Source organism: Ovis canadensis, chromosome 1 (genome assembly GCF_042477335.2).
Source record: "Ovis canadensis isolate MfBH-ARS-UI-01 breed Bighorn chromosome 1, ARS-UI_OviCan_v2, whole genome shotgun sequence".
Classification (NCBI taxonomy): domain Eukaryota; kingdom Metazoa; phylum Chordata; class Mammalia; order Artiodactyla; family Bovidae; genus Ovis; species Ovis canadensis.
Window position 1 is genome coordinate 21,636,598 of NC_091245.1, and position 20,733 is coordinate 21,657,330.

The 20,733-nt window shown below is 53.5% G+C and overlaps 1 protein-coding gene across 4 annotated transcripts; it reads left to right on the top strand.

Annotated features, from left to right (window-relative positions):
• Positions 1–646: 646 nt before the first annotated feature.
• On the top strand, positions 647–20,530 carry LOC138440315 (fatty-acid amide hydrolase 1). Of its 4 annotated transcripts, XM_069589578.1 has the most exons (15): positions 647–1,205; positions 10,971–11,084; positions 11,693–11,827; positions 12,031–12,164; positions 12,247–12,453; positions 12,713–12,753; positions 12,974–13,098; positions 15,102–15,227; positions 15,749–15,846; positions 17,252–17,351; positions 17,609–17,649; positions 18,606–18,645; positions 19,141–19,249; positions 19,778–19,923; positions 20,143–20,530. In XM_069589578.1, the coding sequence occupies exons 1-15, from the start codon at positions 1,011–1,013 to the stop codon at positions 20,269–20,271; spliced, it is 1,740 nt and encodes a 579-aa protein (XP_069445679.1). In that variant the 5' UTR covers positions 647–1,010; the 3' UTR covers positions 20,272–20,530. The 4 variants fall into 4 exon arrangements, with proteins under 4 accessions (XP_069445679.1, XP_069445698.1, XP_069445668.1 ...); XM_069589567.1 differs by lacking the exon at positions 19,778–19,923 and having other exon boundaries at positions 719–1,205; XM_069589597.1 differs by lacking the exons at positions 17,252–17,351; positions 17,609–17,649 and having other exon boundaries at positions 711–1,205.
• Positions 20,531–20,733: the final 203 nt, after the last annotated feature.

The following is a 20,733-nucleotide window of genomic DNA, read 5'->3' on the forward strand; positions in this document are numbered from 1 at the left end:
GGATGAATGAACAGCAGTGTTTTGGCAAACAGCATTTTCCAGCCACAAAGCACTCTTCCCCACATCGCATTCCACTCCACACAGCCTCACTTCCAGGGGCAGTCATGGTAGTAGAGCTTGATGGTTAAGATCAATGGTTTAGGATTAAACCTGAGTTTGAATCTCCACTCAGTCACCTGCATGACCCACAGAGGGGGTCATTTAATCCCTCTTGTCCTCAGTTACCTCATTAGTAAATGAGGATGATAAAAATGCTTTCCTCATCTCTCTATTGGGAGGACGAATGAAATTGAGCACATAAAGACCTGTGAGAGAGGCCTAGATTGGAGAAGTATTGTGTGTATATAGATAATCCGCTCCCCTCCCCCCACCTCCCTAAAGACATCGGGTCCCAGGACTGGGGAGGGGAGTGGGTAGCAGATGGACTCCCTGAGAGAAACATCCTGTGCCCCTCTCCTGCTGGCACCCCCAAGCCCCATGCAGGGGAGAGACGAGTGCCCTGCGGTACACAGCCTAAGACAAGCTTCTCCAGGAATGATACTGCTAAATTCTTTGCAGGGTTAATCAGGTCCGCGAGTACAGTCTGTAGCTGCTCTCCATCCTCTTTCCCGAAGTGGCTCCGGTTGGACAGCATCTTCCTTGAGTTGAGGGTCTTGGGTGCACCGGGCTGAGGCCAGGCCAGACGGGGGCGCCGAACGGCAGCTAGGCTTGAGCTTCCGAGGGCGCCCACGGGAAGCAGGTGCTCCTCCCTCTCCGCACCGCCCAGAGCCTTAGAACTTGGGGAGCCGTCCCAGCGGAACCGCGGCGCTTCGCCTTGACCGTTGCGCTCCACCTGTCTCCAGCCGGCTGCCAGGCAACAGCGCTCGGCCGAGCAGCTCTACCGTCCCTGCCTCCCCTCCGGCTCAGGCGGGCGCTGGATCCCGGGCTGATCCAGGCCGGGTTTTGCGGCGGAGTCGGAGATCCCTGATTTCTCATCGGTTGCCCGCGGCAGCGGTCGGCGGCGAGAGATCATGGTGCTGGGCGAACTGTGGGCCGCGCTCTCCGGCGTCTCCGGGGCCGCCCTGGCCTGCTGCTTCGTGGCGGCGGCCGTGGCCCTGCGCTGGTCTAGTCGCCGGACAGCGAGGGCCTCGGCGGTCCGAGCACGACGGAGGCAGAAAGCGGCCCTGGACACCATGGACAAGGCGGCGCAGCGCTTCCGGCTCCAGGTGACAGCCGGGGTTGGAATCGGTGTGGAGGGGGAGGGCTCGGGGTGGCAGCAGCGCTGTGAGCCGCCCGGGCGCGCGGAGGGACGGGCGGCCGGCAGCTCAGGGGTGTGGGCAGCGCAGGTTTGTAACTTTCTGACACCCCTCTCGCCATCATGCATTCCGTACTCTTTTCTGAGCCAGGTGGGGCCTAGGGGAGGAATGGAAACGAAAGGGACAGGGCAGGTCGTCGAAGGCTGTCGCCTCACTGGGTCCAAGAGGAGCTTTGCTGTGTGCCAGATAATCTCAAGAACATGGACTTACTAGGAAGCTTAAACTGCAAGATGAGAACCAATAGGATGCTTGGGTTTAGGACTTTGGACTTATAAAGTAATTGATGGTCAAGGGATTTCTGAGAGCTTGCAGTTCAAATTCATTAAGGATGCTCAGAGGGAGCTGGGCAGGGACTTGCGCAAGCCCCCAGGGAGTTGCTGGCTGAGGTGGACTCCTGCCACCTGGCTGTGGAGTCGGAGGGGTTATAAGTTCCTTTCATGGATAGGTTTAGTTCCAGCCCTTCCCTGGGTGACCTGTCAACAAGCTTCTTTCCCTCTGGATCAGCTCAGTGTGTGTATGGGGGTGAGGGAAGCGGCCTGGAAGAAGAGGCTTTCCTCTAGGTGTATGACACACTGGACTCAGTTCCAAGTCAAAATACCAAGCTCAGTTCCTATGTGCTGCGAGAGAGACGACTTGCCCCAAGGGGTGTTGGATGGAATCTGGGTGGGACAAGATGAGGCAGGAGCTAGAACTAGAACCTAGATGCCTGGTGGAACCATCCAGCCTCATTCCAATGGAGAGGAGCAGGGAAGAAAGATTAGGGAGACCCGGGCCTTGGATGCCAGGCCCTGGCTGTGGCCTTGATTGCTTTGCGGTTTTAGCTGGATATACTGTATGAATTTACACCATACCATTCCTGGACCAGGAAAATGCCTTATTTATTTATTGAAATAAGAACATATCTGGTTCTAGCCTTTACTCATTGACATGGCACACAATCAGTGAAAGTACACAATCATTTCATTTTTAGGTACTCAATCCAAACTGGCCACTTTCCCTACCTACTTGAGCAAAGCTTCATCACTGTCTGATCCTTCTTCTCAGGCAGAGCTCCCTGGTACCCTGCTCAGGGATCCTTGCAGTGATGCCAGGCCAGCCTAGAGAACCTCGGCAGCTCCGGAGACTCCAAATCCTGTGCAGCTAGCTAGCTGAGTTCTACCGGCTCCAAGGAACGTGTGGGGGCAGCTGCAGGAATCTGCCCACAGTTTCTGCCTACATAACTCTCCTTTTGGTTGCAAGGAACCCACCAGCTGGCAGGGGTGTGGGGTAGTAGAAGGGTGGGTTTTCCCTCACTTCAGCTCCAATCATCAGCACCTGGATCCAAGCATCCAGTTTCCTTCTGGAGCAACAGTCTTTCCTTATTTTTAAGAACTGGGGAAAAAAAAAAAAAAAAAGACTGTCTGAGGAGGCCTTACAAATAGCTGTGAAAAGAAAGGAAGCGATAAGGAAAGATATAAGCATCTGAATGCAGAGGTACAAAGAATAGCAAGGAGAGATAAGAAAGCCTTCCTCAGCGATCAATGCAAAGAAATAGAGGAAGACAACAGAAAGGGAAAGACTAGAGATCTCTTCAAGAAAATTAGAGATACCAAGGGAACATTTCATGCAAAGATGGGCTCAGCAAAGGACAGAAATGGTATGGACCTAACAAGCAGAAGATATTAAGAAGAGGTGGCAAGAATACACAGAAGAACTGTACAAAAAAGATCTTCACGACCCAAACAATCACTATGGTGTGATCACTCACATAGAGCCAGACATCCTGGAATGTGAAGTCAACTGGGCCTTAGAAAGCATCACTACGAACAAAGCTAGTGGAGGTGATGGAATTCCAGTTGAGCTATTTCAAATCCTGAAAGATGATGCTGTGAAAGTGCTGCACTCAATATGTCAGCAAATTTGGAAAACTCAGCAGTGGCCATAGGACTGGAAAAGGTCAGTGTTCATTCCAATCCCAAAGAAAGGCAATGCCAAAGAATGCTCAAACTACTGCACAATTGCACTCATCTCACATGCTAGTAAAGTAATGCTTACAATTCTCCAAGCCAGGCTTCAGGAATACGTGAACCATGAACTTCCTGATGTTCAAGCTGGTTTTAGAAAAGACAGAGGAACCAGAGATCAAATTGCCAACATCTGCTGGATCATGGAAAAAGGAAGAGAATTCCAGAAAAACATCTATTTCTGCTTTATTGACTATGCCAGAGCCTTTGACTGTGTGGATCACAATAAACTGTAGAAAATTCTGAAAGAGATGGGAATACCAGACCAGCTGACCTGCCTCTTGAGAAATCTGTATGCAGGTCAGGAAGCAACAGTTAGAACTGGACTGGTTCCAAATAGGAAAAGGAGTACGTCAAGGCTGTATATTGTCACCCTGCTTATTTAACTTCTATGCAGAGTACATCATGAGAAACGCTGGGCTGGAGGAAGTACAAGCTGGAATCAAGATTGCCAGGAGAAATATCAATAACCTCAGATATGCAGATGACACCAGCCTTATGGCAGAAAGTGAAGAACTAAAGAGCCTCTTGATGAAAGTGAAAGAGGAGAGTGAAAAAGTTGGCTTAAAACTCGACATTCAGAAAACTAAGATCATGGCATCCGGTCCTATCACTTCATGGCAATTAGATGGGGAAACAGTGGAAACAGTGGCTGACTTTATTTTTTTGGGCTCCAAAATCACTGCAGATGGTGACTGCAGCCATGAAATTAAAAGACGCTTACTCCTTGGAAGGAAAGTTATGACCAACCTAGACAGCATATTCAAAAGCAGAGACATTACTTTGCCAACAAAAGTCCATCTAGTCAAGGCTATGGTTTTTCCAGTAGTCATGTATGGATGTGAGAGTTGGACTATAAAGAAAGCTGACCACCAAAGAATTGATGCTTTTGAACTGTGGTGTTGGAGAAGACTCTTGAGAGTCCCTTGAACTGCAAGAAGATCCAACTAGTCCATCCTAAAGGAGGTCAGTCTTGGGTGTTCATTGGAAGGACTGATGTTGAAGCTGAAACTCCAATACTTTGGCCACCTGATGGGAAGAGCTGACGCATTGGAAAAGACCCTGATGCTGGGAAAGATTGAGGGCAGGAGGAGAAGGGGACAGAGGATGAGATGGCTGGATGGCATCACTGACTCGATGGACATGGATTTGGGTGGGCTCCAGGAGTTGGTGATGGACAGGGAGGCCTGGCATGCTGCGGTTCATGGGATCGCAAAGAGTCAGACATGACTAAGCGACTAAACTGAACTGAACTGAACTTCCATGGTAGATTTCCTAAAAGAAATCAATCCTGAATATTCATTGGAAGGACTGATGCTAAAGCTGAAGCTCCAGTACTTTGGCCGCCTCATGCGAAGAGCTGACTCATTGGAAAAGACCTGATGCTGGGAAAGATTGAAGGCAAAAGGAGAATGGGGTGGGGATCAGAGGAAGAGATGGTTAGATAGCATCATGGACTCAATGGATATGAATTTAAGCAAACTCCAGGAGATAGTGAGGGACACAGGAACCTGGCATGCTGCAGTCTATGAGGTTGCAAGGAGCAGGACATGACAGTGACTGAACAACAACACAGCAGTAACTTCCAGGGCAGGTTTTGGCCTTGAAATACCAAAAGCTGTTTAAACACCCTCTGTGGGTCAGAGCCTGACCTCAGAACACCAAAGCTTGGCTTTTCCAGATGAGTACATAGGGAAATTCCCTTTTGGTTTTCCGATGACTGGCAGAAGAAAGGGAGAACTAGTTCAGTGGTCTTGTTTTGAGCAGTCAGCACAGGGGTTGAGGTCTTGAAGACAACAGCTTTGGGATCAGTAAGAGGTGAACAGTTTGTGTACTTAGTTACTCAGTCATGTCCAACTCTTTTTTGACCCATGGTCTGTATACCCACCAGAATCCCCTGTCCATGGATTCTCCAGGCAAGAACACTGGAGTGGGTTACCATTTCCTCCGCCAGGGCATCTTCCCAACCCAGGGATCGAACCCTGTGTCTCCTGCACTGCAGGCAGATTCTTAACCCACTGAGCCATTGGGGAAGGTGGGCAGTTTAGCTGAGCTTACACATAACCTTAGGGAGAAGGCCCTCCTCCATCCCACCCCTAAGGCTCTTTCTGCTTGGTGATGGAGCTGCTGGGGGTTTTGAGGCTGTTTCAACAGTCTTTCTTCTCGGGCTTTCTCAGCCCAGCCCCACACTGAGAAGGGGGCCTTGAGGTCAGGAGGGCCCTGGGTGAATACAGCAGCCTGTGGTACAGCTCCTGCCTGATAGACTGCAGAGAAGTGAGTTGGGACCCAGATACGTCCTGTGTCCCAAGGTGCTGCTGGAGGAGGGGAGGTCCCAAGCGCCTCCTGAACATCACAAAATGGTTCATCTCTTTTGGGACTCTAGAGCAACTTTAGAGTGGAGTATGCTTTTCATACGCCCTGTTGACCATGTGAGGCTTAATCTGTAACATGCGTTTGCCCATTTGCTTCCACCTTACTGCCTGAATGAGTTGTTTTATTTTTGACGGTGCTGGGTTGTCGTTGCTGCGCAGGCTTTTCTCTAGCTGTGTGAGCTGGGGCTACTCCCTGCTTTTGGCATGTGGGCTTCTCATTGCTGTGCCTTCTCTTGTTGATGAACATGAGCTTTAGGGTGCATGGACTTCTATAGTTATGGTTCTTGGGCTCTAGAGCGCAGGCTCAGTAGTTGTGGCACATGGGCTTAGCTGCTACACGGCGTGTGGGGTCTTTCTGGACCAGGGATTGAACCCTTATCTCCTGCACGGGCAGGTAGATTCTTTACCACTGAGCCACCCGGGAAGCCCCCTAAGTAAGTTTTAATGTCCTTTCTAGACTGAAGTGAGGGACTTCCACTGATAGACCGTGACGACTGGGAGAGCCATCCCACTTGCCCACACCTCGGCGCCTCTGCACCTCTGGTTTTAACCTGAATGCCCTTCCTGCACAGACCTTACAAGCCCCTTTGTCAAAATCCCACTGGATTACAAATGCCTCTCCCTTCAACTGGATCTGACCTGTAGTTCCACCTCCTGGCATCTCCAAGACCAACTTGAAGCTGATTACAAAACAAGTCAGTAAATGAATGAAAGAACAGTCTGGTTTTTGTTTCAGTCAATGTCAGTGGTCACATGATTGAATGGAACGTATATCTTGAAATAGAATAGAAGTGATAAAAAAAATAACAACAATAAACCATAAAGTGAAGTTGCTCAGTCATGTCCGACTCTTTGCAACCCCGTGGACTGTAACTTATCAGGCTCATCTGTCCATGGGATTTTCCAGGCAATAGTACTGGAGTGGATTGCCATTTCCTTCTCCAGCGGATCTTCCCGACCCAGGGATCAAACCCAGGTCTCCCACATTGTAGACAGACGCTTTACCGTCTGAGCCACCAGGGAACCATGAATGAAAAAAAAAAAAAACTTGGAGGACCATCTAGGGTATCTGAAATTAGGACAGTAGGTGGTTCAGGAGAAAAACAGGTTGAGAAGGGGCAGTGATTCAATGATAGCTGTAATATCCTATGCTTGGAAAAAAAGGCATACAGATGGCCACATGCTTGGTGAGATCTTATTTGTATGCTTCCCTGCATTCTCCATATAAATTTTGATTTCCTCCATGTTCTTAGATTGGCCTCCTGGACATGCAGACTTACTCTAGTGTCTTGTGAAAGAGAAAATGTCTCAGCTGCCTGATAACTAGTTGAAGACTTAAAAATAGCTGTTAGCAACAGTGTCATCAACTGTCAACACAGAAGAGCAGAGAAAAGAATGAACATTTGTGCTGAGAATTGAGAGGAGCTCCCCGACAGCTTCTAGCTGAGATGCACAGAGCCTCTGTGGACACCCTGGGTGAGGTGGGGAATGGTGGTGATCAGGCTCCTGGTGGTCATTACCCCAGTGTGGTGGGCTTTCTGGTGATTTTTACTTTCTTCCACAAACTGGTAGGCCGTTTTTCGTTTTTTACAATGAGCACATATTTATATAATCGGAAAAAAAATCTTGCTATTTTCATTGTGAGTGGAGAAACGCAAGGCATAGAACTGCGTATATAGTATGATCCTTCTGTCCAAAAATAGAATATATATAAACAACTATATACATTGTGGGTTCTTCACAAACATTTTTTTTCCCCCTTTGAGGGTTCATCAGAAACTTAACTATGGTTTCCCTTTCAGAAGAGGGACTTGTCAGGGTGGTCCTAGAGGTGGGGGGAGTGTTTCCTTTCCATTTTGCATATCTTAAAAAAAAAGTCATCAGGGGTTGTCTGGGCTTCCCTGATGGCTCAGATTGTAAAGAATCTTCCTGCAGTGCAGAGACCTGGATTCAATCCCTGGGTCGGGAAGATCCCCTAGAGAAGGGCATGACTACCCACCCTAGTATTCTTGCCTGAAGAATCCCATGGACAGAGGAGCCTGGCGGGCTACAGTCCATGGGGCCACAGTCAGACATGACTGAAGTGATTTAGCACACAGGGGTTATCTAATATGTTGGGGGTAGATCATGGATCCATTTTTTTTCTCCTTGTAGCTCCTTGTATCATTAAAAAAAAGAAAACAAAAAAGAATCCCAAGTAAGTGTTGTATCCCTTTAACAAATTTGGGGAAGCAGTAGCATATTCCTGATACTGAGGCTGGATTTCAAAGGCTATGTGGTGGGTGTGTGCAATGGGTGTTCAGCTTTGGGCATGAGGTGGGAGTGAGTGGGCTGTGTCACACTGAGGGGCACAGGAGGTTCTGACAGGACCTCAGCTTAGAAACGTCTCCTGGACCTTGTGGTGGGAGGCAACCTGAAGAGGACAGGCAAGGCGAGGTCATCGTTGTGCTGTGTAGTCTGGTGACAAAGCTTGGGCAGAGAAGCCAGCTAGGTGGCCTCTGTGTGACCCAGTAGAGAAAGGGTCAGCAGTGGCAAGGGTCTCAGTAGAGGAGACAGAGAGGTGGCCATTTTCCAGAGCTACTTAGGGGCGTGGTGACTGATAGGACAAATGGCAGCGTCCTTCCTTGTGTGAAGAGGAGCCGGTGGAAAGGAGATAGGAGGCAGCGAGCTCAGGGGAAGGACACAGGAACAGAGGGAACAAAGGGAATAGCCCAGTGAGCGGGTCTGAGCTCAGCTGGGTCAGGCGAAGGACGATTTGGAGGCTGAAGATGATCTAGAGGCCATGTGATAGGTGTAGGGCCTGGAGTGGAAGCCAAGAGGAGGCATGACTTCTCCCAGCATCAGAGAGGGAAGAGCAGGTGCCCAGGGGAACCTCCAGGAGCCTTTGCCTCTTCCTGTGTCTGGCTCCTTCTTGTGCTTCAGGTCATAGCTGAAACAATGTCTCCACCTGCCCAGCGCATCTGAGTCAGTCCGCTGTTCTTTCTGTCACAGACTCTGTTTACTTCCTTTCTCACGCTGATTGTGATCTGCCATCATTTATTAACTTTCATTTTTTTAATTTAAAAATTTATTTTATTTTAAAAACCTTGGCTCTGCTGGGTCTCCGTTGCGGCATGCCAGCTTTCTCTGATTGCCGTGTGCAGGCTTCTCTTGTGGAGCATAGGCTCTGGAGGAGGGGTCCCCAGCCCCTACCAGCCGGTAGCAGTCCGTGGTGGCTTGGGAGCCAGCTGCATGGCAGGAGGTGAGCTCTGGGGCAGGTGACTGAAACTTCGTGTGCTACTCCCCATTGCTCGCATTACTGATGAACACCCCCCCCCCACCCCCATACCTCCTTCCCACCCCTCCTGCCTGTGGAAAAATTGTCTTCCTTGAAACCGGTCCCCGATGCTAAAAAGGCTGGGGACTGCTACTGCAGAGCATGCAGGCTCAGTAGTTGCCCTGCAACATGTGGGATCTTAGTTCCCCAACCAGGGATGGAATCTACATCCCCTGCACTAGAAGGCGGATTCTTAACCACTGGACCATCAGGGATGTCCCTTGTGTTACTAAAATTTCTTTTCTTCTTTTTCAAATTATTTTTCTCAATTAATCTGTTTTCTTGAAGGTAAGCTCTAGAGCAGAGACTTGTCTGTCCAGGCTGCCTCTAAATCCATAGCCCTAACATAGTGCTCAACACAGAGTAGGTGCTCAGAACATGTGTGTTGGCTGGCTGAACGAGTGGATGACAGAAGCAGCGTAGAGGAGGGAGGGAACCCTGGGAAAGGGGTATGCCTGTGCCCAGGAGGAGTCTGAAGTCAGCCCTGTGAATGCCTCCGTGAGACTCGGAGCAGAATGAAGAGTCCAGTGTTTGTTGTATTGGGCAACGAGGAAGTCCCCGGTGAGTTTGGCAAGAGCAGAGGAGGGTAGAGATGAGATGTGGTGGCTGAACTCAGATGCTCTCCTAATTAACCCACAGGCCTTGAGGGGGAAGCCACGGGAGTCTGCAGGCAGGGGCTTTGATCCCAGGGACTCTGGAGGCCTCTGAGTCCTGGCAGTGGGCGTCGGACCAACGTCCCTCCTCCTTCGGAGAGCTCTTCCCTGACCACCCTCTCTACCTGTGTGCTGCCCACTCAGTACATCCATGTTATTTTCTTTGTTTCTGGCTATCTAAAATTCTTATTTGTTTACTTATAAATGACCCGTGTGTGTTAGCTGCTCAGTTGTGTCCAACTCTTTGTAACCCTATAGACTGTAGCCCCCCAGGCTCTGTCCATGGGATTCTCCAAGCAAGAATACTGTAGTGGGTTGCCATTTCCTTTTCCAGGGGATCTTCCTGACCCAGGGATTGAACCCAGGTCTCCTGCATTGCAGGCAGATTCTTTATCACTGAGCCACCCAATTATCTCCTCACTCCCAACTCTGCACCTTGCTGGGAGGTGACTTTCTTGTTCACTGCTGTATCCCCATGTCTAGCATGGTCCTTGGTACAGAGTAGATGCCTAATATGTATGTTTATGGAATGAATGGAAAAAACCTCTCTCTTCGATGTGGCTCTAGCTTCAACCCCAGCCACCTAGGACAGGGTTTTCTTCTTTCTCCTCCCCTGTCAAAGGGTTGAGTAGTTAGGTGCAGGTGGACAGCCAGTGGGCAGCTTGTGCTGAATGGGCAGAGAACTGTAGTTTATCTGTAAGTCCTAATCAAGGCACTTCCCCTCTGTGAACATCAGTTTCTTTAAGCTGTGCAATGGGAATGGTGGTAACATTTAATCCAAACAGAGCACATCAACAAGGTGTGTGGCCACATTCAGCAACCACTGTGCTAAGCTGCTTCAGTCTTGTCCAACTCTCTGCAATGCTATGGACTGTAGCCCGCCAGGCTCCTCTGTCCATGGGATTCCCCAGACAAGAATACCGGAGTGGGTTGCCATACCCTTCTCCAGAGACTCTTCCCCACCCAGAGGCTGAACCCTTGTCTCATACGTCTCCTGCATTGGCAGGTGGGTTCTTTACCACTATTGCCATCTGGGAATGATTTTCATAATGGTCTACTACTCAGCCTGGGCGTGGCCTCTCCCTGGGCCCCCCTTGAGTGAGCTTCTGGAAGAGATAGATCTGTACTGTCCACAGGTGGCAAGGGCCTGCCCAGGCTGGAGCACATTTGTGATGTTAGAACCATAGGTGGGCATGTCTGTTATGGGCTGGCATGTGATAGTGAGCACGTGCTTGGTAGGTGTTGGGACTTGGGGGCATGGGCCATAGGTGTCTGCTGCAGGCACATGGGGCCTGGGGGGAGTAGGGGACTGATCCGAGGTGTCTCCCCAGAACCCTGACCTGGACTCGGAGGCGCTGCTGGCCCTGCCCCTGCCTCAACTGGTACAGAAGTTACACAGTGGGGACCTGTCTCCTGAGGCTGTGCTCTTCACCTACATGGGAAAGGTAAGGCCAGGGAGTGACCCCGCTCCTTCCACTCTCTGTGCAAGGCTGTGGGAAAACCTGTCTGGAGGGCCATGGTGGGACCACAGTGCCAAGGGCTGCTAGGGAGAGAGGGAGGAAGCCAGAGCTGTGTGTGTGTATGAGAGAGAGAGAGAGAAAGAAGGCTCTGTGTGTGTGCGTGTGCTGGGGACACTGAGCATGTTGTCCTACCTAGAAACCTGGCTTTTAGCCCAGACTTCCCTCCCTATTCCGCCCCCACCCCATCAGTCACCGAGTCTGGTCTGTTCCCTCTTAGAGCTCCCTCTAGACCATCCTCTTGTCTCCCCCATTACCCTGGTCTTCCACCAGTCTCCCTCCAGGACCAAGCACCAGTCTCCTGGCCAGCTGCCCTCTCAGCATTCCAGTGTTCTCTCTGGTCAAGGATTCCGGGGCCAGTACTGGGCCTACTTACCCTCTGTGCTCCTGGCTCTGGGTCATGTTCATGGTTACCCTGTCACTGGGTGTATATTTGAAAAGGCCAATCTTACACTATGTTAATTTTACCACTGTTGAAATAAAGAAAGAAGCCAGCCTCACTGTACTCTGTCGTATGTCCATTTCTCCCTCCCCAGGCCTGGGAAGTCAACAAAGGGACTAACTGTGTGACCACCTACCTGGCAGACTGTGAGGCTCAGCTGTGCAAGGTCCCAAGGCAGGGCCTGCTCTATGGTGTCCCCGTGAGCCTCAAGGAGTGCTTCAGCTATAAGGTGCGCCCTGCCCCACTGCCTGCCGGCCAGCTCTGGGCCCTGGGTCACCCTGGGCCCTCAGAGGAAGTCCTAGGCCCAAAGGCCTTGCGAGGGCACCGCAGGTGTGTCCTGCCTTGGCCTGCGGGGTGGTGGTGGGAGCAGACTCTGTGTGTTGAAGCCCCCTGGCTCATCACCCATGTCCCTCTCACCCTCCATGCTTCCAGGGCCAGGACTCGACACTGGGCTTGAGCCTGAACCAGGGGGTGCCAGCGGAGGCTGACTGTGTGGTGGTGCAGGTGCTGAAGTTGCAGGGCGCCTTGCCCTTCGTGCACACTAATGTCCCCCAGTCCATGTTCAGGTTGGGTCCCAGGGCTGCAGGGCGGGGGGCAGGGGCACTGGTACCCACATGACGGGGGCTGATCCCTTCCCGCTTCCTCCAGCTTTGACTGCAGTAACCCCCTCTTTGGCCCGACCATGAACCCATGGAATTCTTCCAAGAGCCCAGGTGGCTCCTCAGGGGGCGAGGGGGCCCTCATTGCCGCTGGGGGCTCCCCACTGGGCTTAGGCACCGACATTGGAGGCAGCATCCGCTTTCCCTCAGCCTTCTGTGGCATCTGCGGCCTCAAACCCACGGGGAACCGCCTCAGGTAGGATGTAGGTGGCGGGTGGAGGCAGCCTCTGAGTCCTGCTGTGTGACCTTGGCCTAGCTTCCCACCTCTCTGGGCTCAGGGATCCCCAGGCAGGGATTCCCAGACTGGGGTTTTGCTAGGAGGTAGTGTCACAGAACCACCAGCCCCTGGTTCCTAGTTTCCAAAGTGGTGAGAAAGTTGGGGGCTGCTGACTGGATGTGGGGTTGGGCAAGGGGTGGCCATTTCCCATTTCCAACATCTTGTGTTTCTTATCCAGCAAGAGTGGCCTGAAGGGCTGTGTCTATGGACAGGTAGCAGGTGAGGTCTGTGGTTCCCAATGCGCCCTGGAGGAGGGGGGTCTGCACCTTTGCCCCTGCCTCTCCTTGGGGCAGTGTTGGGCCTCCAGGCCACTCTAGGTCTGGGTTCCTACCTCCTATCTGCTCACACTCCAGGGCTCCGGCCCAATCCTTGTTTGGACCCAGCCCCGGAACCGCTTGGGGCTGCGTGATCTCTCTCTCCTCCCCTCCCTGCCCCACAGTACAGCTGGCAGTCGGCCCTATGGCCCGGGACGTGGAGAGCCTGGCACTATGCCTACGAGCACTGCTGTGTGAGGACATGTTCCGCTTGGACCCCACCGTGCCCCCCTTGCCCTTCAGGGAGGAGGTGAGCAGGGGTGGGGGTGGGCATGGGGATGGATTCGGGGCTCACTGGTGCTCCTGAGCCCTTGCAGGCAGGCCTGGGAGGCCCTGTCTCTTGAAAACCAGCCCCCGGGGGTCTAAGGCCAGCACTAGCCCATACCCGGTGGTGGCACAGTGGTAAAGAATCCACCTGCCAGTGCAGGAGATGCAGGAGGCATGGGTTCAATCCCTGGGTCGGGAAGATTCCCTGGAGAAGGAAATGGCAACCCACTCCAGTATCCTTGCCAGGATAATCCCATGGACAGAGGAGTCTAGTGGGCTACAGTCGTGGGGTTGCAGAGTCGAACACGAGAGTGACCGAGCACAGCAGCACCTCTGCAAACAGCCACCAGATGGTGCCCTTTCCTGCATTTGGAAATCCGGAGCCTTTCAAATTGGCTGGCTGGGAGTCAGAGCCATGGGGCTGCCGCTGTGGAACAGGAGGGACCTTGAGGCTAAGAACAGCTTGAGAGAGACCTGAACCTGTCCCATGTTTGACAAGCCAGTAAATAGGAGCTTTTCTTAACAGCATTCATTTCTCCATCCCCAGCCTCCAGCAGAATGCTTGGCACAGAGGCTGAGTGAGTTAAGAACAGTTAAAAGCAGAGCGATCTCTCTCCCAGAGAAAGCTGGGATCTGTGGGCCGGGATCTGTCAGATACTGGCTCCCCCTAGATATCACCAAACAGCCTGTGGATCAGATAAGGCCAAGTGTATTACTGTCTGTGGTGAGGGAGGGCGCTGCCCACACAGAGCCTTAGTAGCATGGGGAAGGAGCACCAAGTTAGAATATTGACGTTAGTTTGTTGGTGGATATGCCAATGATAGCTCAGTTGGTAAAGAATCCGCCGGTAATGCGGGAGACCTGGGTTCAATCCCTGTGTTGGGACGATCCCCTGGAGAAGGGAAAGGCTACCCACTCCAGTGTCCTGGCCTGGAGAATTCCATGGAGTATATAGTCTATGGGGTCGCCAAGAGTCGCACTCGACTGAGTCACTTTAACTTCATGTCAGTGTAGGGGGTTGGTTAGGACTGGGTCATAATGTAATTGGTTAGGACTGGTGGGTGCAGCGAGGTGAGGATTCTGAGGAGAGCAGTTCAAGGAGTCTTGGAGAATGAACTGTTGTTAGGTGATCCTATTGAAGAGCTGACGGGTCTTTTAAGAATGACTAATAAAGTTATCTGTCCTTTACGAGCAGATTTCAGGAGTAGTCAAGCTAGAGAGTGCTATAGTGTGTGCTTAGCCACTCAATCGTGTCTGACTCTGCAGCCCCATGGGCTGTAGCCCTTGGGGCTCCTCCGTCCATGGGAATTCTCCAGGCAAGAATACTGGAGTGGGTTGCCATCCCCTCTTCCAGGAGGTATAGTAAAGCCATGTTTATGTAGACTGCGTAAGCTGTGTGATGTAAGTGCTATTTCTCAGCGGTCTGGCATTACTCCCTACAGACCTCTTGCCTGGGAAGGGGTGAGGACCCCTGGGCAGCATGAGATCTGGGCTGGGGCGAGAGAGGGCAAGCTCCCACTCCTCAGTTGAGGAGATGTTCTAACTCTACCCAAGGGCCCCTTCCCAAGAGGGAGGAGAGGCAATGAGGCCCCTGTCCCAAGGTCTGGAACAATCTATTATGGGAGCCAGGACTTGCATCCTTGAAACAGGCTGTGGACGCCGGGGTTTCCACCCTGATGTTGCCACTCTACCCTGACGAGTGGCCTGGGGCAAGTCCCACCCCTGCTCAGGGCCTGTCTCTCTATCTAGACCTGAAGCCTGTGGAATCCTCCTTCTTGCTCTGTCCACCTGCAGAGTCACTGGGAAGGTGTTTTGTGAAGGGGTCAGACAAAGCAGGGGCTGGCCTCCCTGGCGGTCAGTTTTTGGGGGATCTGGGCAGCAGCCTCACAGCTGTGTCTGGGGCTGAGTAATGGCTCTGAGCTCTGGGAGCCCTGCTTCGGGCCACCGTCTCCTGACCTGACTCTGACTCGTGTGTGCTGCCCCCAGGTCTACAGGAGCTCTCAGCCCCTGCGTGTAGGGTATTATGAGACTGACAACTATACCATGCCCACGCCGGCCATGAAGCGGGCCCTGCTGGAGACCAAGCAGAGACTTGAGGTTGCTGGCCACACGGTATGCTAGGGGAGGGGGAACCCACAGGTCCTGGCATTGCCCCTCCTTCAGGGAAGCCTTCTAGGTACCCATGGCTGCCACCCATCCCTGGCACCCTTGCACCCTGATCTGAGATTGAGGTCGCAAATTCGATCCCTGGGGGATCAGTAAAAAGGGGCTGGTCGGAAGTATTGGGGTGCATGCTTGATGGTAACCTCACCTCTGAGCTGGGATGTGGGAGCTGCATGGAGTGGCCCTTCCTCGTCAACCACAAACAGTGGTGCACAGCTGTCCAGGGGTTCTCAGGGCCCTGAGATGGCAGGCTGGGGGCCATTCACCTGAGACAGGCTTATATGTGGTTCTAGACTCCTCTCAGGATACGCATCTTATGGGGAGTTATCAGGGCCAACAAGGGTGCCTCTGTGGCTCCAGTGAGGGTGCCGTGAGGGCTGAGGGCTGAGGGCTGCCTGGACAGTGTGTCTTAGGGGGTGGGGCCCAAGGGTTTCTAGGTCTGGGAACCTTACATGCCTCCATCTCTGCAGCTGGTTCCCTTCCTGCCGAGCAACGTACCCCATGCTCTGGAGACCCTGGGCACGGGCGGACTGTTCAGTGATGGCGGAGCGACCTTCCTACAGAACTTGTGAGTGACTGGGTTTGGGGGTGGGTGGTGGGATCAGGACATGGGTAGATGCAGGGAGAGCAGGTGAGTGCTGTGTTCCTCCCTGGGACAGGCCACTGGGGAAGATGGAGGACAGGCCTTGGCAGAACCTGAAGAAGGCCTGGAGCTTTCTGGGCAGGGACCTTACCATCCCTCTGGCTTCAAGCTGAGCCTAGAGCTGCCTTGTCAGGGAGACTTTGGAAAGGTGCCAGTGCGGGGAGAGGCAGGATTGAGCAGCCCTGGCCTCGCCCTGGGCTGAGTTGTGTAGAAAGTTGCTTATCTATTGGGGACATTTGAGAAACAAGGGTGGAGTCAAGCAGGAGGGCAGGGGTGTAGACCTGCTGTTACTCCACACTCCTTGGATTTGTGCCACGTCTTCCGCCTTTGACCAGGATCTGTTTTCTTGTCTGAAAAGTCAGAAGATTGGACTACACCAGCTTTACCGGGCTTTGTAGAGCTCATATTTGAGAAGCTGGTCCCACGGGGATGTTTTCAGTTCTAAAGGCTGATGAGGGCAGGGCAGGTCTGTAAAGATGCCTCCTGGGGGCATCTTCAGGACTTCAGCCAGTAGCCAAGTATGGTTTGGGAGGCTTCCCTGGTAACTTAGCTGGTAAAGAATCTGCCTGCAATGCAGGAGACCCCGGTTCGATTCCTGGGTCGGGAAGATTCACTGGAGAAGGGATACCCACTCCAGTATTCTTGGGCTTCTCTGGTGCTCAACTGGTAAAGAATCCACCTGCAATGTGGGAGACCTGGGTTTGATCCCTGGGTTGAGAAAATCCCCTGGAGAACGGAACGGCTACCCACTCCACTATTCTGGCCTGGAGAATTCCATGGACTATTCCATGAGGTTGCAAAGAGTTGGACACGACTGAGCAACTTTCACTTCAGTGGAAAGGGCTACCCCTCAGTTTGGCCCTTGGGGTGAGGCTCCAGAATCAGCTGCCTGAGACCTTTCCCTGAGATGGAGAGCAGAGATAGCCTCAGAGGCAAGGATTACTGTACCCACTCGGTATTACACCACTCGTGCCTCCAGGCTGGCGTCAGCATCTGTGGGGGGATGCCCTTGGCAGTATCTTCAGGCCAGGGAGATGCTGCCCACAGTTCTTATTGCTCTGAGCTGAGTTTGCAATGCAGGGAGACAGGGAGCCCTGCCTTGGGGAGCTCCAGTGGGTATGGGTGGAGCCTAAGCATCCCAAAGGGTCTGCAGACATATGTCACATATTGGAAAGGAGAGGCTGGGATGAAGGGGCTGGAGGCTGTGGCTACCGGAGTCTGGTGAGGAGGGAGGTAGAGTCACTGAGTGGAGGCTGGGGATGCCGCAGGTGGGGGTGAGCCAGGAGCCGCCTCGGGTGGATGCACCTGGACTGGACCCTTTGTCTCCCAGCAAAGGTGATTTCGTGGATCCCTGCTTGGGGGACTTGATCTCAATTCTGAGGCTGCCCGGATGGCTTAAAGGACTGCTGGCTTTCATGATGAAACCTCTGGTGAGGGCACAAGGAGTGGAAGGGTGGGCACCACTGGGCTCTTTCCCCCTTCCCTTAGCCTCCTCTTCTCAGCCCCCACCCTATCTCTTTTCCTCCCCTCATGCTTTTCAATCTTCAGCCAACCTGCTTGCTGAGAGGAGTGCTGACCTGGGGCCTGCGGGGAGGGACAGAGGGAGGAGGCCTAGGTGGCTTGGCCTGAAGATTATTGCTACACCTGGACTAAAGTCTAGGCACTGCCAGTGTCTGTTCTTTTGCAGCTCCCAAGGCTATCATCCTTTCTCAACAGTATGAAGTCTCGGTAAGAGTGTTTCCCACGCCCAGATGCCTGTACAACTGTCCCCCTGACCTGGGTCCAAGTGCTTTCCGATGGGAAATGATGGGAGAAGTAGCTTTTGAGGCTGGAAGTGGTCTAAGCAGGGTGGCAACCTCTGTGGCCTTGGGCGGGGAGTGGGGGGCAGTCTTAAAGATGTCTTAGCAAGATACAGGATTGGAGAGTAAAGACCTGAAGGAGAGCAAGGTTGGGAGAGGATGAAGAGGAGGAGATTGCCCTGCCTGGACATGGGTGGAAAGGCCCAGAAAGGAGCTAGTGGGTGGCAAGGAGCGGGGGATATTGGGGACCCGTGAGAGGTGCTGGTCTTAGAGACTGAACTGCACTGTGCTGGCTCCTGCCTGCCCCTTGGGGCCTCAAGCCAGAAAAGATGGGAGTAAATTGCCTGATTCTCGGGCCCTTACAACTTGTGGACTTGCCTTCTCTTTCACGTGTGTGTGCTAAGTCGCTTCAGTTGTGCCCAGCTCTTTGTGACTCAATGGACTGGAGCCCGCCAGGCTCCTCTGTCCAAGGGCTTCTCCAGGCAAGAATACTGGAGTGGGTTGCCATGCCCTCCTCCAGGGGATCTTCCCTACCGAGTGATTGAACCTGTGTCTCCTGTGGCTCCTACACTGCAGGTGGCTTCTTTACCGCTGAGCCACAGGGGAAGCCCATTCCTCTCTCACCACCAGGCATTGAGGACCTCAGGCAGCTCTGTGTCCTAAGAGTAGCTGAGGGTCTGGCCTAAGTCCCTCTTGGGGACTCCATGGGATATGAACTTAGGGATTAGAACTTCTGCCCTGCACTGCTTTCTTCTCAGAGTGCCCTGGAATTGAGAAGGGTCTGAGAAGGAAGGAAATCTGGGAGGTTTTGAGAGTAGGGGCCTGATGTTGCTAATCCCCATGGCTGTGATCATCATGGTCGGTGACTCCACTCCCTCTGTCCAGGTCAGCCGGAAAGCTCTGGGAACTGCATCATGAGATTGAGGTGAGGCCAGAGCCCCTGGACTAGAGTAGGGCGGGTGGGGGTGGGGCCGGACAGGGCATATGCCTCGGGGTCTCTTGGACACTGGTCCCTCTGGTCCCCTGGAGTGGCCCATCATCCCCTGCTCCCACTCCCTGAATTGGGCCGTTTGGGGCCTGCTCTGTGACCCTCACTTGCCAGGAGGCCCATCCTAAGGGCCTGGGTCAGCCTGAGTGGGACTCCTGCCCTGGACACCTCTTTGCCACTCTGGTGCTGCCTGTAACCAACACTCCGTGGCCCCAACCTGGCAGGAAGAGTGGTCTCTGTGGTTCCGTGGAGCATCTGATGCCCCCTGAAAGCATTCCTGTCTGAGTATCCCGAGGTCCTCCATCCTATGTGGTTCAGTTCAGATCTGGGGCAGGCATGGGGCCAGTCACCCCGCCTCAGTGCCTGTACTGCAGAATCCATGTGATGGGTTGGGTCTGAGTGCTTCACTGGGCATGTGGGTGTCCTCTGCAGGTATACCGGCACTCCGTGATGGCCCAGTGGAGAGCCCTGGAGCTGGATGTGCTGCTCACCCCCATGCTGGGCCCTGCTCTGGACCTGAATGGCCCAGGCAAGGCCACAGGTGAGGCTGGCAGCCCCATCACGTACCTCTCACCTGTCTCTTCTTTTCTGAGTTCCGCCCTGTGCCTGGTGGGGTTGCTGGGCAGTAGGAGGAGAGGAACCCTGGGGGAGGACTCCACCCCCGATAGGCTCGCAGTCTGGTTGGCTGGAGAGATGGGAGTCAGGTGGTATGCCTTGGGAGGGAATGAGCCCCTCGTCCTCAGCGATACTCAAGTTGGAGATCTTGTTACAGAGTCTATGGTTTTGGGAGGTGGTATTTGAAGTCCAGGTGGGGTTTAGGTAAACCAAGAAAACAGCAATGAAGCTGCAGTGGGGGAAGCACAGGGCAAGCACTAGCTGGCTCTCCAGCCTGCCCTGAATTCAGGTTCCTGGGCTTTGTCCCTCTCACTCAAGTCTCAGCCCTAGGAGAGAACCCCTCCCTGCTGGTGGAGGCCAGTGCCATCTCTTAGGGTGGAAGATGGGGGCTCGGAGCGGACAGTCATCATGGAAGGTCGGCTGACCTGCTCCAGCCCCTTGTGCTGTGTCTCAGGGGCCGTCAGCTATACTCTGCTCTACAACTGCCTGGACTTCCCCGCGGGGGTGGTACCTGTCACCACGGTGACCGCCGAGGACGAGGCCCAGCTGCAGCTTTACAAGGGCTACTTTGGGGATATCTGGGACAAGATGCTGCAGAAGGCGAGTCTCTTCCCCACGTCTCCCACGCGGGACCCCTTCCTCTAGTGGAGAGGACAGTATAAGCAGGCACAGGCCTTGTCGGCCTTTCTTAACACAGGACCCCTAGAGACTGTGGGCGGGCCCTGCTGTGCTGCCCTTCCTCCCCAGCTGGGTCGCTTCCTAGGTCTGGGTGGGGCCCTGCCTTGAGACCTCAGGTCCTGATGCCTGTGTCCCCTGCAGGTTGTGAGGAAGAGCGTGGGGCTGCCTGTGGCTGTGCAGTGCGTGGCTCTGCCCTGGCAGGAAGAGCTGTGTCTGCGGTTCATGCGGGAGGTGGAGCAACTGATGAACCCGGACAAGCAGCTCTCTTGACTGCCGCCCACCCGGCCCCCGAGGCCCCGAGACCCGCCCGGAGCTGCATCCAGCCTGGTCAGGGCTGCGTTGCCGCCCCGCCAGGAAGCGTTCAGCCTGGGCTGAGGCTTCCGAGTCCCTCCTCTGTCGCCCCCTACAAGAAGCCCAGACCCACTGAATCTGGACCTCACTTCCTCCCCAGGTCCGCTCTCTGTCCTGACCACCGCCCTCACCGTGGCAGCCAGAGGGCATGGCGTGATGACTAACAGTCGAGAACTGGTGTCTGGTGTGTGTGTGCTTTCTGGCGGTCACTTAGGGGCCCAGGGGTTGGATACCCGCCCTTCTAGAACCCAACTTCAGCCATGTCCATCTCCTGCTCCCAAACCTCCTCTAGTTCCTGTCACTCACAGCATGGACACAGGTTTTTCAGGGTGGCTCTTGCAGCCCCAGCTCTTCACCCTCACCCACTGTCTCCCTGTCCCC

Bases quoted from the DNA above. Each gene is read 5' to 3' on its own strand.
- LOC138440315 (XM_069589567.1), top strand. From the start codon at position 1,011: ATGGTGCTGGGCGAACTGTGGGCCGCGCTCTCCGGCGTCTCCGGGGCC. The intron at 12,454-12,712 runs GTAGGATGTAGG...TTTCTTATCCAG, and splicing joins CCCACGGGGAACCGCCTCAG to CAAGAGTGGCCTGAAGGGCT. The intron at 13,099-15,101 runs GTGAGCAGGGGT...TGCTGCCCCCAG, and splicing joins CCTTGCCCTTCAGGGAGGAG to GTCTACAGGAGCTCTCAGCC.